We start from the raw sequence: 12,539 nt of genomic DNA on the forward strand, positions 1-12,539 counted from the left end.
GACTGGTGTTTTTGAGGTTAGGCTGCAACATGCAACACATTCAAGCTAGAAAATGAGCGCTGGAATTTCGTTTCCCTATCCCTTTAAGCAGGGTGAATGTTGTAGACAAGGTCACCCCCTCTGTGTACACAGACGTTTGAGGAGCTTCCCCTGAACCCTTCACCTGTTACGGACTAAGCGGAGTGCAAGTTTGTCTGCTTCTTGCACGAAGGTTGCGATGATGTCAGAACGCCAAGCTTTTATTGGCTGATTGAAAAGAATAGTGAGTAGACCTCAAGGCATCTAGAATAGAGGTCAAACCACTATCCTTTCAGTTGAAGCCAACCAGAGCTCGACGTCGTTCTGACTTCGCCCAACTCCTGCGCAAGAAGCAGACGACTTGCTCTCCGCAGATGAGTTTTTGTTCAAAGTAAGCGTTCCCCAGAGATCCTTTCCTCAAAAGCCTGTCTGCTATGAACTGAACTGTTAGTTGCATTAGCTTAAACTACAAGATCCCATGCCTCAATGACAAGTTTTTTTTCGTACTGTAGGCCCAAGCTGCTGAGCCCGGAAGAAATTGCAAAGCGGAGAGAGGAGGCACGGTTGAGGCACGCTCAGCGGATGGCAGTCCAGCAGGCATCATCTGCCGAGCCACAACCTAACGAAGTCCGAGATAACGGCCTGCAGGAAAATGGCAGCAGCAACGGTTAGTGGAAGGTCTCACATCAGATATGCTGAGGCAACTACAAACAGGGACTCAGATTTCTTTCCTGGAATTACACCTCCCTGCTCTAACATTGTCTAAACAGGCTTAAGCGACAGTCACGCAAACACATTGGCATCGTTTAGTAAATTACCTGGTCCAACATTTATATTACGTTTCCTTCTCGTCATATTGCAGCTGCCAGGTTGTCGATCTGATCGACGTCAACTTTTGAAGCATCCGAGTTTAAAAAAAGAAAATGTAATTACCGTATTTTCCAGTGCATAAGTCGCGGTTCCTTTCCCAAACTTCTGTCGGTGTGTTTTGTACAATGGTGTGAGGTGCAGGTTTCTTTATGTAAGTACTGACTTTTAAAGAGGCAATGCAACAATTTTAGCTTCAAACAAATGTGCAGTTTTTTTTAGATGGAGATGGAGAAACTGCCTCCTCCTTTTGAAATATTGTGATTCTGGTGCGTAATAGCGAAGCAAAAAACGGGAATATTTGTCATTTGCAGCCGCGAGTGGTGGTCATGGGAACTGAGGCATGGCACCAGCCTGGGTGCATTGTAATAAGTTAGCGAGATGTGCTATTATGTGCTCAATCTAATGCTATCTTTTATCATTATCATTGTTTCAACATGAGTAAATGCATCAAAAGCTTTGTATCGTCGGCAAGATTGTACTCTATTCAGATTTAGTGACGCCATCTGCCCAAGGTGAGCAAAACCATTACTCTTGAGTCTCAACCCGTCGCTACTACATGAGTCCGACTTCCTAACAGCAAGGCAAGCGCTTTGTGCCCTCCCCCTCTCTCTCCCCCTCTTCACATTGCTGAGACCAACCTTCAAAGTTTGCCGTGTGAATTGCAAGCAGAGGCAGCACACCCAAAAGGCTCTGAAAGAAAATCCAACCGGACGCTCTGTCTCCTCAGTGCACCGGCTACGCATCACTGCACACGTGACTCGAAGACTGTGTAAGAGTTGACAGTGGTTGGGAGGCACCCTAAACTTTCAGTTGCTTGAGAATTTTCGTAAAAAAGAACTAACGCGGGCAGGCAAAATCGACTTTCAGTTCTTTACTTCAGACGTGACGGGGAGCAACTCCCGCAATTCTTTGACCGACGTTCAGATATTGTTGCACGGGCCCCTTTAACAGTCCACGTTTTTCGCGAAGGTTTTATTTCTCATTTGATTTGATGGCGAAATTATTTGAAGCTGGCTGCCGCTTGTGCATATACCGCCGTCGCAATACACCAAGGTATCCAAGCCTATCAATGCAACTCTACCGTGCCAACCATACAAAGTAGTGCAATTCATGCAAAGATGTGCCTTATAGACCAGAAAATACGGCATCTAGTTTTCGGCAAAATTGAGTCATGCTCCCAGCACGATCTTTCGGTGCCGAACGAGGAACTTGTTGCGTTAAAAATGTTTGGAACGATGGCAGAGCTCCACTTTGAGACTGCAGCGAGTTGTCACTTTGTGCTAGGTGGTGACACAGAAGAAGACAAGGTGGAGGAGTCTTTCGTGGCGTTTGCACGGGTGTTCAGTGGCACGCTGCGGAAGGGCCAGCAGGTCTACGTCCTCGGACCCCGGCACGACCCCGCTCGCTTTCTCGAACAGGTGAGCGTAGGACTTCGTTGTTCGTACGACTTGCAGAGGAAAAATAATATTGCGATATATACTAAGGTTTACAAATTTGCCCCTTTCATTCGCTTTTGCGGCAAAGGCAGCGGCGACACGGAATGTATCGTGCGTTCCTTTGCAACGATTTTGCGCAAAGGAAATCGGTGCGCATTTTGATGGCAGGAACATCGTTGCGCGTGGTGTTTCTGCAGGAAGGCCCCGCCAAAGCTTGCACGCCGGCGAGAGTGGAAAGCAATATATTTGCGACTCGTGGTGACGCACACACCCCAAACATTTCTTGGTTTCTCCCGAAGTTTGCGCTCGTTCCCTTCCTTCCTGTCTCCTGCACGCTCTCCCACATGTGAACACGTTCGCCTAGTGCGTGTGTGATGTTACGCGACTGTGACACCATGCGACGTCACATGACGTTAGGGTGTCGCGTGGCATCTTGACCTATCTATGCGTCAATCGAGCGTGACAGGTCACTTTTTCTCGTAGAACCCAACCCCATAAAGGATTATGCGCCAAAAACTTCAATAACGTAGGTCATAGTTTTGGATAATGATGCACAATAGAAGCTCGCGTCCGGGACGACGCTTGAAGTCGCAACTTCTGTTCGGAGAAAGAAGCGAGAAGGAGCCAGAAGCGACGTCTCGAAGCATTGCGGGGATAAGAGCTTCTGTTTTGTGTTATATCACTCGCGAGTCCTGGTTATTCGGAGGTAGGTTCTCATATTTTGAAAGAAACGGAGAACCGAAAATGGAAAACCTTAGTTGGCGGCTTGTTAGGGCATCTTTCTTCCACCGGGTGAGACAAACCACCCGTGACGTCTCCCTCTGCAGGGGTGTCGGGTGGACCCTGAGCGCAAGCTGAAGGACCTGGGCGCCCAGGAGCACGTCACCGTCGTCACGGTGGACAGACTGTACCTGCTCATGGGCAAGGAGCTGGAGGAGCTCGACTGCGTGCCCGCCGGAAACATCCTGGGTGAGCTATGCGCAAACGATTTCCCAAAAGTTTCTGGGGATAAAAAAAGCCACGTTTTCCGAGCTTGTCGACGAGTGACAGAATCAATTACGGAACACCAGTCTCGCTCTCGAAATTTCGCCGCACTGTTGTGGGAAAACAGAAGCGTCTGGCAGCAGTCATTGCTCTTGTTGGCACGGATGCACAATCTACTCTCGATTCGAAGCTTGCGGGGACGGCAAGACACTTCGAATCGAATATACTTCGAACTAAAAGGAAACACACTCAAACCATTTGTTTTTTCGTTTGGTACTCACCGAAATAAGATAGGTTTCCGCTTGCCTCAGCTAACACAGACGCGCGGTATTAACTACCTTAATATTCCCACAGATGCCCCACCCCTAATAGATAGATGAAAAAAAAAAAACATATTTTTGGCGTAATTTGTTATTTTTTCAAAAACACCGAAATATAGTTTAGTACTAGGGATTGCAGGGCCCGGCCAGCGGTGATCTCATCAGAAATGTTGTTACTTAGACGCGGCGTTTTCTGTATCAGCGGTGCTCGGCCGCTCGGCACGAAAAACGATGCGGTCGTTCCTAGGCCTAACCAGCTGCATGACGTCACTGTCCGAAAGCGAACTACAGACCACGGAACGTTCATTGAGATCAGTGCATACGATGAACAAAACATCTCGTAGGACTGAGTAATGCCTCGAACCAAGCTTCGTTGGCCGTACGCACCACGTGACTGTGCTCGCTTCCGTAACTCCCGCGGGAATGACACCACAATGCGCGCGCCCACAACCAGGCTGGCTTGGCTTGACTTAAATGCTTAATTGACTTGGCCACTTGGCGGCTTGTTTGCGTGCCACACCCATTCCCTTTTTCGCTCTATCGTGCGCATGGCAGACAGAGCTTACGCGGGTGCGGTTTAAGCTTGGTCGGCATAATAGCGAGGCTTTTTTGTGGTCCCAACATTGCCAGATTTCTCCAGCACAAAAAAATATATATCCTTTAAATTAATTGGTTTTAGAGAATAAACTTGGAATAATCGCACATTTTTTTTTCCATAGATTTGTATGCATAATTGCCGTGTCCGTGCCTCTTCATCGAACAAAACAAAATTTCAAATCGAGTGACTTTGAATTACCGAGAGTCGACTGCAGACGGGCGTTGTACACTCCATTTCGCCTTGCGGTGGACCACGGAGGACGCTGCAAGCTACGCCAATCCAATGGCGCACGAGTGTTGCGTGATCTTGGGGAGCGGCACAGCGACACGCGGGTAATGACGCTATACAGTGACGGCACCGGATTGGCCGGGATGGTTTCTGCGGTTCGTCGCAAGTCGAAACAAAGTACGGCGGCATATGGTCCCGTAATCACTGCGCCCCACGGTGCACCTTACAGACCCCAAGCTAACACGTTTGCTGCGAGCCAGTGCAGTAAAACAAGCTTACTAGCTAATGGAATGGAGCCATTTACGCTAACTGGCTAAATTCCTAAGCTAGTGCTAATCATTTAGCCGAGACGCGACTCCCCTTCATAGCGCTATAGTACCTGGAGCACATCTCCGACCGGCGTGACATGCCGCCTGCTGTGATGTCGTTCGTTGCCGCTCCGGGACCGCTTTCAACGTAGGGCTGGAATGGGACGACAAACACGCCAGTCAGAGACGCACCCCGGGGCACCGTAGCAGTGCTCCTCACCCTTTTCCCGAAGCTTAGCAGTTTTCGTGACCCCGTCGTCCCTCTGGGCACGTGTCCAGGCATCGGCGGCCTGGAGGAGCACGTCGCCCGCACGGGGACGCTGTCCACGTCCGGCGCCTGCCCGTCGTTCGTGGAGCAGCGGTGCCTTGTGACGCCGATCCTGCGGGTGGCCCTGGAGCCCCGGCGCCTGGGGGACCTCGGGGCCCTGGTGCGGGGACTCAGGCTGCTCCACCAGGCGGACCCCTGCGTGCAGGTGCTCCTCCAGGAGAGCGGGGAGCACGTGCTCCTCACGGCCGGGGAGGTGCACCTGGAGCGCTGCGTTACGGATCTCGTTCAAAGGTGACCGGCGCTTTTCCGCACCCTCGGCGAGGGCCGACGTTACTAGATCGACTTGGTTGCAAAACTCCTGCGAAAAAGCGAACCCCGCTCCTCAAGGCTGCCGTCCGTCGTTTGAGGCGTCACCTATTGTCCCTGAGGGAGTGAGAATGGCCTCCATCCCGCGCTTCGTGTCTGGCTGCACACGTGCACTCGAGGTGCAAGCAATGCCAAAGCATTGTCAAATGTAACAAGCTGACGCTGGAGGAGAAACAACAAAAGCTCCTCCCTTCCGTTCTCACCTCGTGAATGACTACAGTTGCAAAACTCGCTGGGAGAAGTGAACCCTCCCCCCAGGGCCGCCATGAAATGTGCCTTAGTTTGATGGTGTTTTCAACTGCGCGATCGGGGAGCACATACTAGTTCATAAGTTGCACTTGCATTAAAAGCTGCGAGGAGGTGACGGATATGTCGATCGTCTGAAATAGTCTCCACCTCTCTGCTCTCATTCCTCGTCACATTGTCGCGCTCACCGCGCGACAATGTGACGTTTGCGCACTTGCGACCAATCCGCGCAGGAGGCATCCGCCGTTATATTGCAGATTCTTTCTACGATGCGAGTTGCTCCCTCTCTTAAATCTAGGCTCTGTACAGTCATCCATCGTTCAAAGCATCGTCTAGAGACCGATTCAAACCTATTAATGCGAAAGCGTTAACTGTCTCATGGAGCGAAGCCAGCGTCGTCTGTAGCCATGGTCTGTAGGAACAAAAACGGCACTTCAATTGTTATTGGCCAAAAGCACAGCAACGCAGACACTTCGTCACGGAAGTTGACAGGGCACTCAATTTTGAAGCGGACCTGCCGCAGGAATAAAACTAAAAGAAAAACACAGCAAAACAGATGCATCGTCTTGGAAGCCGTGGAGCTGGCAGGGCACCGCGCCTGAGCAGTGGGGGAGCGTGATGTCATCGCCGGAGTGCTGTGTTAAAAGGAAAGACGTGGTGCGCTCCTGGTAGGAATGCGCTGCATGTAGGAATGCTTTCACATTCCTACACGTGAGCAGTCTTAAATGTTTTTGTTTATTTTTTAACTTTTTTCTTGAGAAGCTACACTGAAAAGTTATCTAGTTTGTGATGTTCCAAAACCCGTGTGTTCATTCGAGTTGCCGTTGCAGCCATCTCCAAACCCACGGTACTTCCACTGACGGGTGGCAAACCTTTTGGGAGGGAGAGGGAGTACTGTGCGAAGTACCAGCATTTGTGGACAGTTCCGCAACCGAGTTGATCTAATAATGTTGGTTAAGACTCGAGCGAGTGGCTGGTGTACGCTCACCGCATTGCACCACGTCTGTGTTTGAGTGGTGCTCGGCCGTGTGGCATTCTTTGATGACAACTTACAGTGAGAGAACAGCTCACTGGCACCATTGCAGACACACTGATGTGTAGGCAGTATACCATAATATCCGGGGAGATGCCCCACCCCCGAAAGATAGCCCACCCCCTATTTTTGGCATGATTTGCTATTTTTTGCTGAACACCAAACGGTAGCCCACTTTTAGTAATTTCAGAACCTTGGCCAATGGTGACCTTCGAAAAAATAGTGTTATATACTTAACCACGGCGGAAGATGAGCGAACATTGCTGACTGTGAAGAACAGTCATCTTTGGTTCATCGCTCCTTCCTGCGATCACAAGTTTCGAGGGTTACAAAAACTAGAGCTAGCATTTCTTTAAACCTTTTTTTTATAGCACACCGAAAGTTAGCTTAAGCGCGAAACACATGTACGACGAAACTGTCCGATCCGACATGCGGACTGCCGGAATGACCTTGGGGGAGAGGGTTTTCAAGCACCAGAGAGCGTTGAAAACCCTTGCCTCTGACCATCGTATTGCCTGATCGGATGTCGGTTCGGACGGTTCCGTCGTACATGTGTTTCGCGCTTTACCCATTATTTTCGTCCGATTTGCTATTGATTTTAGGTGGGCTATCTCTTATGATATGACGGTAGGATGCTAGCACATCAATGAGATGCAATTCATGCATTTGCCGCCAAGATCTGATTAAAATGGCATGTGCGCAAATAATAGATTTTAAGTACAAAGCGAATTAGAAATGAATGGTGGTTTTGGTCGAATATTTTTTAATTAAATATTGAATAGTTCCTCCAAGCCTTTCACTACCGTGCACCAGGATTAAACTAAAATTGAGCTGAAGTCTTGATGATTGCTCCCAGCAATCTGCTTGTCCACTTTTAAGCTCAGTTAAGTTTAATATAACTACTATATTTATGAACTGTGGCATGTAAACGACGAATTTGTTGCAGCTAACCCTAAATGAAGGAATTTATAAATTTTTTGCTATATGCAAATATTATTTCTAGGGGTGTGCGAATATTCGAAACTTCGAATACTTCACGAATAGTGCCCGCTATTCGATTCGATTCGCTTCGCACTTTTACTGTTCGAAGTATTCGAGTTCTTCGAATATTCGAAAACTACGAATAACTCGAAACTCGCTGGTAAGTCCCAAATCGCGGTCACGTTCCCAGTTTGTTTTTGGGCTGCGCAGTATAGTTTCGAACTTGGCAAACCCCAAAAGCCAACCTAAGTGCCTTTTTTTGGTGTTATTTCTTGTACGAAGCAATGGAAGTGGAAATTATATGCACGCGGTAGCGCGATCTGACCTTCGCTTTCTGCGATATCTGGATTGCGGAGATGGCCCAGTGGTAGTGGCGCAAACATGTACGGAGCCATCGCTGCGATAAATTTGATAAAGGGCTACGATTTGCAAGGGCACGTACATCGTCGTGAGCTCTAACGCCACGGACTACAGCCACACACTCACGTGCACTCACAACTGAACGACTGGCCCACTGGCCTACAGGGCCAAGGGGCCAAAGTGCTATGAATTTGGATATGGATTACGGCTTACTTTCGGGGATAATTTGTACAGTTGTTACCGTCGTTGCCATGATGGATCATGCCACTCGAGTTATTTTCAGCTTGATTTTCTGATTAATCAGTTTTCCAGTATTCATTTTATTTCTACCCGTTTTCACCGCTCAAAGTGAGACTTGCTCCCTCAGCTGCCTCAGCCGAAAAATAGCTTTATAGCTTCTTCGTGGCGCCCTCTCTCGGCACAACTATTGCACACGAAAATATATTGCGCAAGGTTAGTTCTGCAGGAGGCTGTGGTGGCCGCGAGGCGCACGTTTTCATCCCTCGTGTCGTGTGCCATGCTTTACGTTCACGTGGTTGCGCTCGTCTGTGTCTGCTGGTGCTTGAGCTTGATGGAGCCACGACAGAAATCGTCAGGAACTCAACAACCACGGCGGAGTACACAACCTCCTGCCAGCACAAGAAGTCCCGTATGGACCCATTTCCGAAAAGTTTGCCAGGGTGAAGCTGTCTGCAACCTTTGCGAAAGCTCACTGCGAACCCCATCAGGCACGACCACTACTCTCGTGAACCATTTGAAACGGCACGCCAATCAGTATGCGGAGTTTCAAGCAGCTGCTAAAGTCAAGCCTGCTAATCAGCCAAGCATTGCTGATGTGTTGAGAAAAACGGCACTGCCGCAAGCGAAACGGGAGGCTTTGGACCTGAAGATTGCCAAGATGGTTGCGCTCGACCTGCAACCGTACACGATTGTGCAAGACCGGGGATTCCGGGATTTATTAAAGGAGGCAGTCCCAGGTTACCTGCCACCATCGAGAACAACGCTGTCGCGCACGTTAGTGCCGAAGTTGTACGACGACACTAGAAAGAAGGTTCGACTTGAACTACAGAATGCGTTCGAGAGTGGCATGGAGTCTCTCTCCTTCACCTCTGACATGTGGACGTCCAGAGCGAACGAAAGCTACATCAGCCTGACCTGCCACTTCCTGGACTCGCAGTTCAAGCTCACTCGCTACAACTTGAGCACCTGTCACTTCCCAGGCAAGCACACATCAGCTAGAATTGCCTCAATTCTTGATAAGCTTGTCACAGACTGGGACATTCCCAAGGACGTTTGCCCTTTTTACGTGGTGACTGACAACGCTCGCAACATCAGAGCAGCCACTCATGCACTTCCTTGGTGTGAAAGAACTTGTTTTGCTTATACCTTACAACTAGTCATCAGCGACGCGAAAGAGATGACTCCAGGACTTTCTGTACTTTGTAAAAAAGCAAGAGGCATTGTTGGGCACTATAAACATAGCCCAAAAGCTCAGGAAAGGCTCAACTGCTACCAAAAGAAAATAGGCAGATCCCCCCTGCATGTTGTTCAGGACATTGAAACAAGGTGGAATAGTGAATGTGCAATGCTGTCCAGGCTTTTAGAGTTAAGAGAAGCAGTAACCGTTGACCTTGCATCTGAAGCGGGGTCAATTGAAGGCTTTACCGGAACAGAATGGAAGGAAATGAGTGATTACGTTGCTACTCTGAAGCCACTAGAAGAAGCAACGACCAATGCTGGAGCTGACAGCTACCCAACCTTGTCAGCCCAAATACCCATCTTGTATTGCATCCTTGCATGCAATATGCTCCATCAGCCAGCAGACCATAACTTCCTCGTTCTCATCTAACCTGGCCAAGTGCCTCAAGACAAGATTTCCTGACTACAAATTTGACCAAGTAGCCAGCTTGGCAATGCTCCTAGACCCAAGGTTCAAGGCAGTGGTCTACGAAGAGGACAGGTCGATGGGGAACTGGCTGAAGAACCTGGGAGTTGAGGAAGCGCAAAAAATCCCTGAGACACAAAGAAGCGCAGGGGTGTCCTCGGAGACAGCGGCCCCTGAAGTTCCGTCCAGGTCAGCGCTGTGGCAAAACTTCGACAGCCTCATTAAACAAAAGCAGCATTCAATGACACAAGCTGAAGAAGAGGTTGCGAGCTACTTGCATGAAGACGTCCTGGCCCGGGAAGAGGATCCTTGCAAGTGGTGGTGTGAGAAGGGTGCCACAAGATACCCCCTGTTGGCTCGACTTGCAAGAAGGTACCTAGCCATACCAGCCACAAGTGTGTCTAGCGAGCGCCTGTTTTCAGTGTCTGGGGGAATTGTGACCAGCAGAAGAGCATCACTGCTCCCAGAACATGTGGAACAACTTACATTTCTTCATGACAACATTCTGTAACTTCATACTCTGAATCGTGTTTTACTAGTATTACTTTATCTGTCTTTTTATCAGTCACATGTGTGACATTTTTTTTATTGCCATAATAAAGTTAACCTTTTTGTAATTACGTTTGCTGAAAAAGAATTCCCAGTTCGTTTTTGATAGAGTATCCTTGGTTGATTCACATCAAATAAAAAATATTCGTATTCGAAAATATTCGATTCGATTCGATTCGTAACCTTTACTATTCGATTCGATTCGCTTCGAAATATTTTGATATTCGCACACCTCTAATTATTTCTTTAACTTCAAATTTGACAAAAAAAACAACAAAAAAAAACAAGCACAAATGTGGAGTGCGGGTTGTCAAGACATCACTGCCTCAACGTTCTTTTGCATAATCGCGGCGGGTTAGCCTCGTTGAGTGCGCTTCTCCTCAAGCACAGGTGCACTGCGGCTAAGCAATACCCGCGAGCTCTGCGGGTGTTGCTTCCCCGCAGTGCACAGGTGATTGGTGAGAAGCGAACTCAACGAGGCTGACCCGCTGTGATCAACACTTCGAAAAGTATGAATATCGCAGTTTATTTCAAAGTGAATATTGAGCAGCGTAATATTTTAAACTACTTTTGAAAACTCAAATATTCGCACCTTACTAAGAAACTTTTTTGTCATGCCCCAGTCGATGCGACTGACATATTGATTCTTGATCACATTCAAAGGTTTGCCAAGGTTGAAATCAACGTCTCGGATCCCATCGTCCCCTTCCGAGAAACTATCGTGGAACCGCCAAAGGTGGATATGGTCAATGAAGTCATAGAGGATAAGAACTTGCTCCAGAAATCTTCAAAGGTTGGTCATTTTCGTCAGATTGATTCATGCCTAGAATGCTTTTTTTTTATCCTATTACTAAAGTTATTCGGATAAGCAAACAGATGTCCTATTTCAACAGGAAACAGATGAAGACATTGACGCGGACGGTACGGTAACTGTGCACACAGCAAACCGTCAAGTCACCATCAAGTTGAGAGCCGAACCGCTGCCTCAAGATGTGACCGAGCTCCTCGAAAAACATGGCTCTCTGATCCGAGACTATGATCAGGCATTGTCTTCCAGAAACCAGGAGCTTCCAGAGACATTAAAGAAAACAATTTCTGAATTTCGGCAAGCTCTCGTAGAAGCTTTTGCAGAAGCCGGCTGGCCAAAAGAAACCGTGAACCAGATCTGGTCAATGGGGCCACGACGGTGCGGTCCAAACATCTTGTTAAACAGGGTACCCGGTTTTCAAAAACCAGCACTTTTTGGCAAGGACGTCATCCAACACAAACAACCAGTGTCACAAGAAAAGAATTCCCCCTGCGCAGAACGAAGACCCTTGCCTGCAGAAGTTACCGTAACGATGTCTGAAGATGGCGACAAGAGTGGTCGCCATCTTCACCTTCCAGAGGATCATGAGCATGTTGAAGACAGTCTGCAAGACAGTGTACCTCAGTTTAAAGATCTTGCACATCAAGAAAACGATCCTGGGCTTCCAGTGACGACCAATGGTGTGAGCAGCAGTAGAAAGACATTAGCTGACTTTGACAACAGCTTTGTCAGTGGGTTCCAGTTGGCCACTCTGGCAGGGCCTTTGTGCCAGGAGCCCATGATGGGTGTGGCCTTTGTGGTGGATGAGTGGCTTCTAGACTTGTGCGTGGAGGACCCTGGAACTTATGGTCCATTGTCTGGACAGATCATCTCTGCTGTCAAGGAAGGCTGTAGGAGGGCCTTCCAGGCACAACCACAGAGACTCCTCTGTGCCATGTACAGTTGCAGCATCCAAGCGACTTCAGACGCATTACGTGAGTACTGTCACGTCTTTCTGTCACCTGGTCTTTGTAATCAGTTTTTTAAACAAAAAGGGTGGGCCGGCACGCTTAGTTTTTTTACAGCGGAGTTGTTAAGGGCTAGTTTCCCCAGGATCGTGTCCGGTACCAAACAAATGTCGACACCAGTGGCCGACACAACACTTTCGTTGCCGCCGTCGCTCATAGATGGCGGTAGCTGTCCAGAGTGTTGTGTTTGCTGGTTATCTACTTGCTGCCATCGCTCATAGATCGCGGCAACATTTCTTTGGAGGAAGAAGAGCGGGAACGGAACAAGCAGCGA

General features: G+C 48.6%; 1 protein-coding gene and 1 pseudogene across 1 annotated transcript in view; both read left to right on the plus strand.

The window, feature by feature from the left end:
* LOC8051506 (elongation factor-like GTPase 1) overlaps positions 1-12,539 on the plus strand; it is a 117,023-nt gene that overhangs the window by 21,967 nt on the left and 82,517 nt on the right. The window contains exons 13-18 of the mRNA XM_042288830.1: positions 531-685; positions 2,173-2,306; positions 3,152-3,293; positions 5,042-5,321; positions 11,114-11,243; positions 11,344-12,232. Of these exons, the coding sequence (XP_042144764.1) occupies positions 531-685; positions 2,173-2,306; positions 3,152-3,293; positions 5,042-5,321; positions 11,114-11,243; positions 11,344-12,232 (1,730 nt within the window). The remainder of the gene's footprint in view (positions 1-530; positions 686-2,172; positions 2,307-3,151; positions 3,294-5,041; positions 5,322-11,113; positions 11,244-11,343; positions 12,233-12,539) is intronic.
* On the plus strand, positions 8,444-9,374 carry LOC120842056 (annotated as a pseudogene).

The sequence above is a fragment of the Ixodes scapularis genome, unplaced genomic scaffold (genome assembly GCF_016920785.2).
Source record: "Ixodes scapularis isolate PalLabHiFi unplaced genomic scaffold, ASM1692078v2 PGA_scaffold11__112_contigs__length_91849675, whole genome shotgun sequence".
Taxonomy (NCBI): Eukaryota; Metazoa; Arthropoda; class Arachnida; order Ixodida; family Ixodidae; genus Ixodes; species Ixodes scapularis.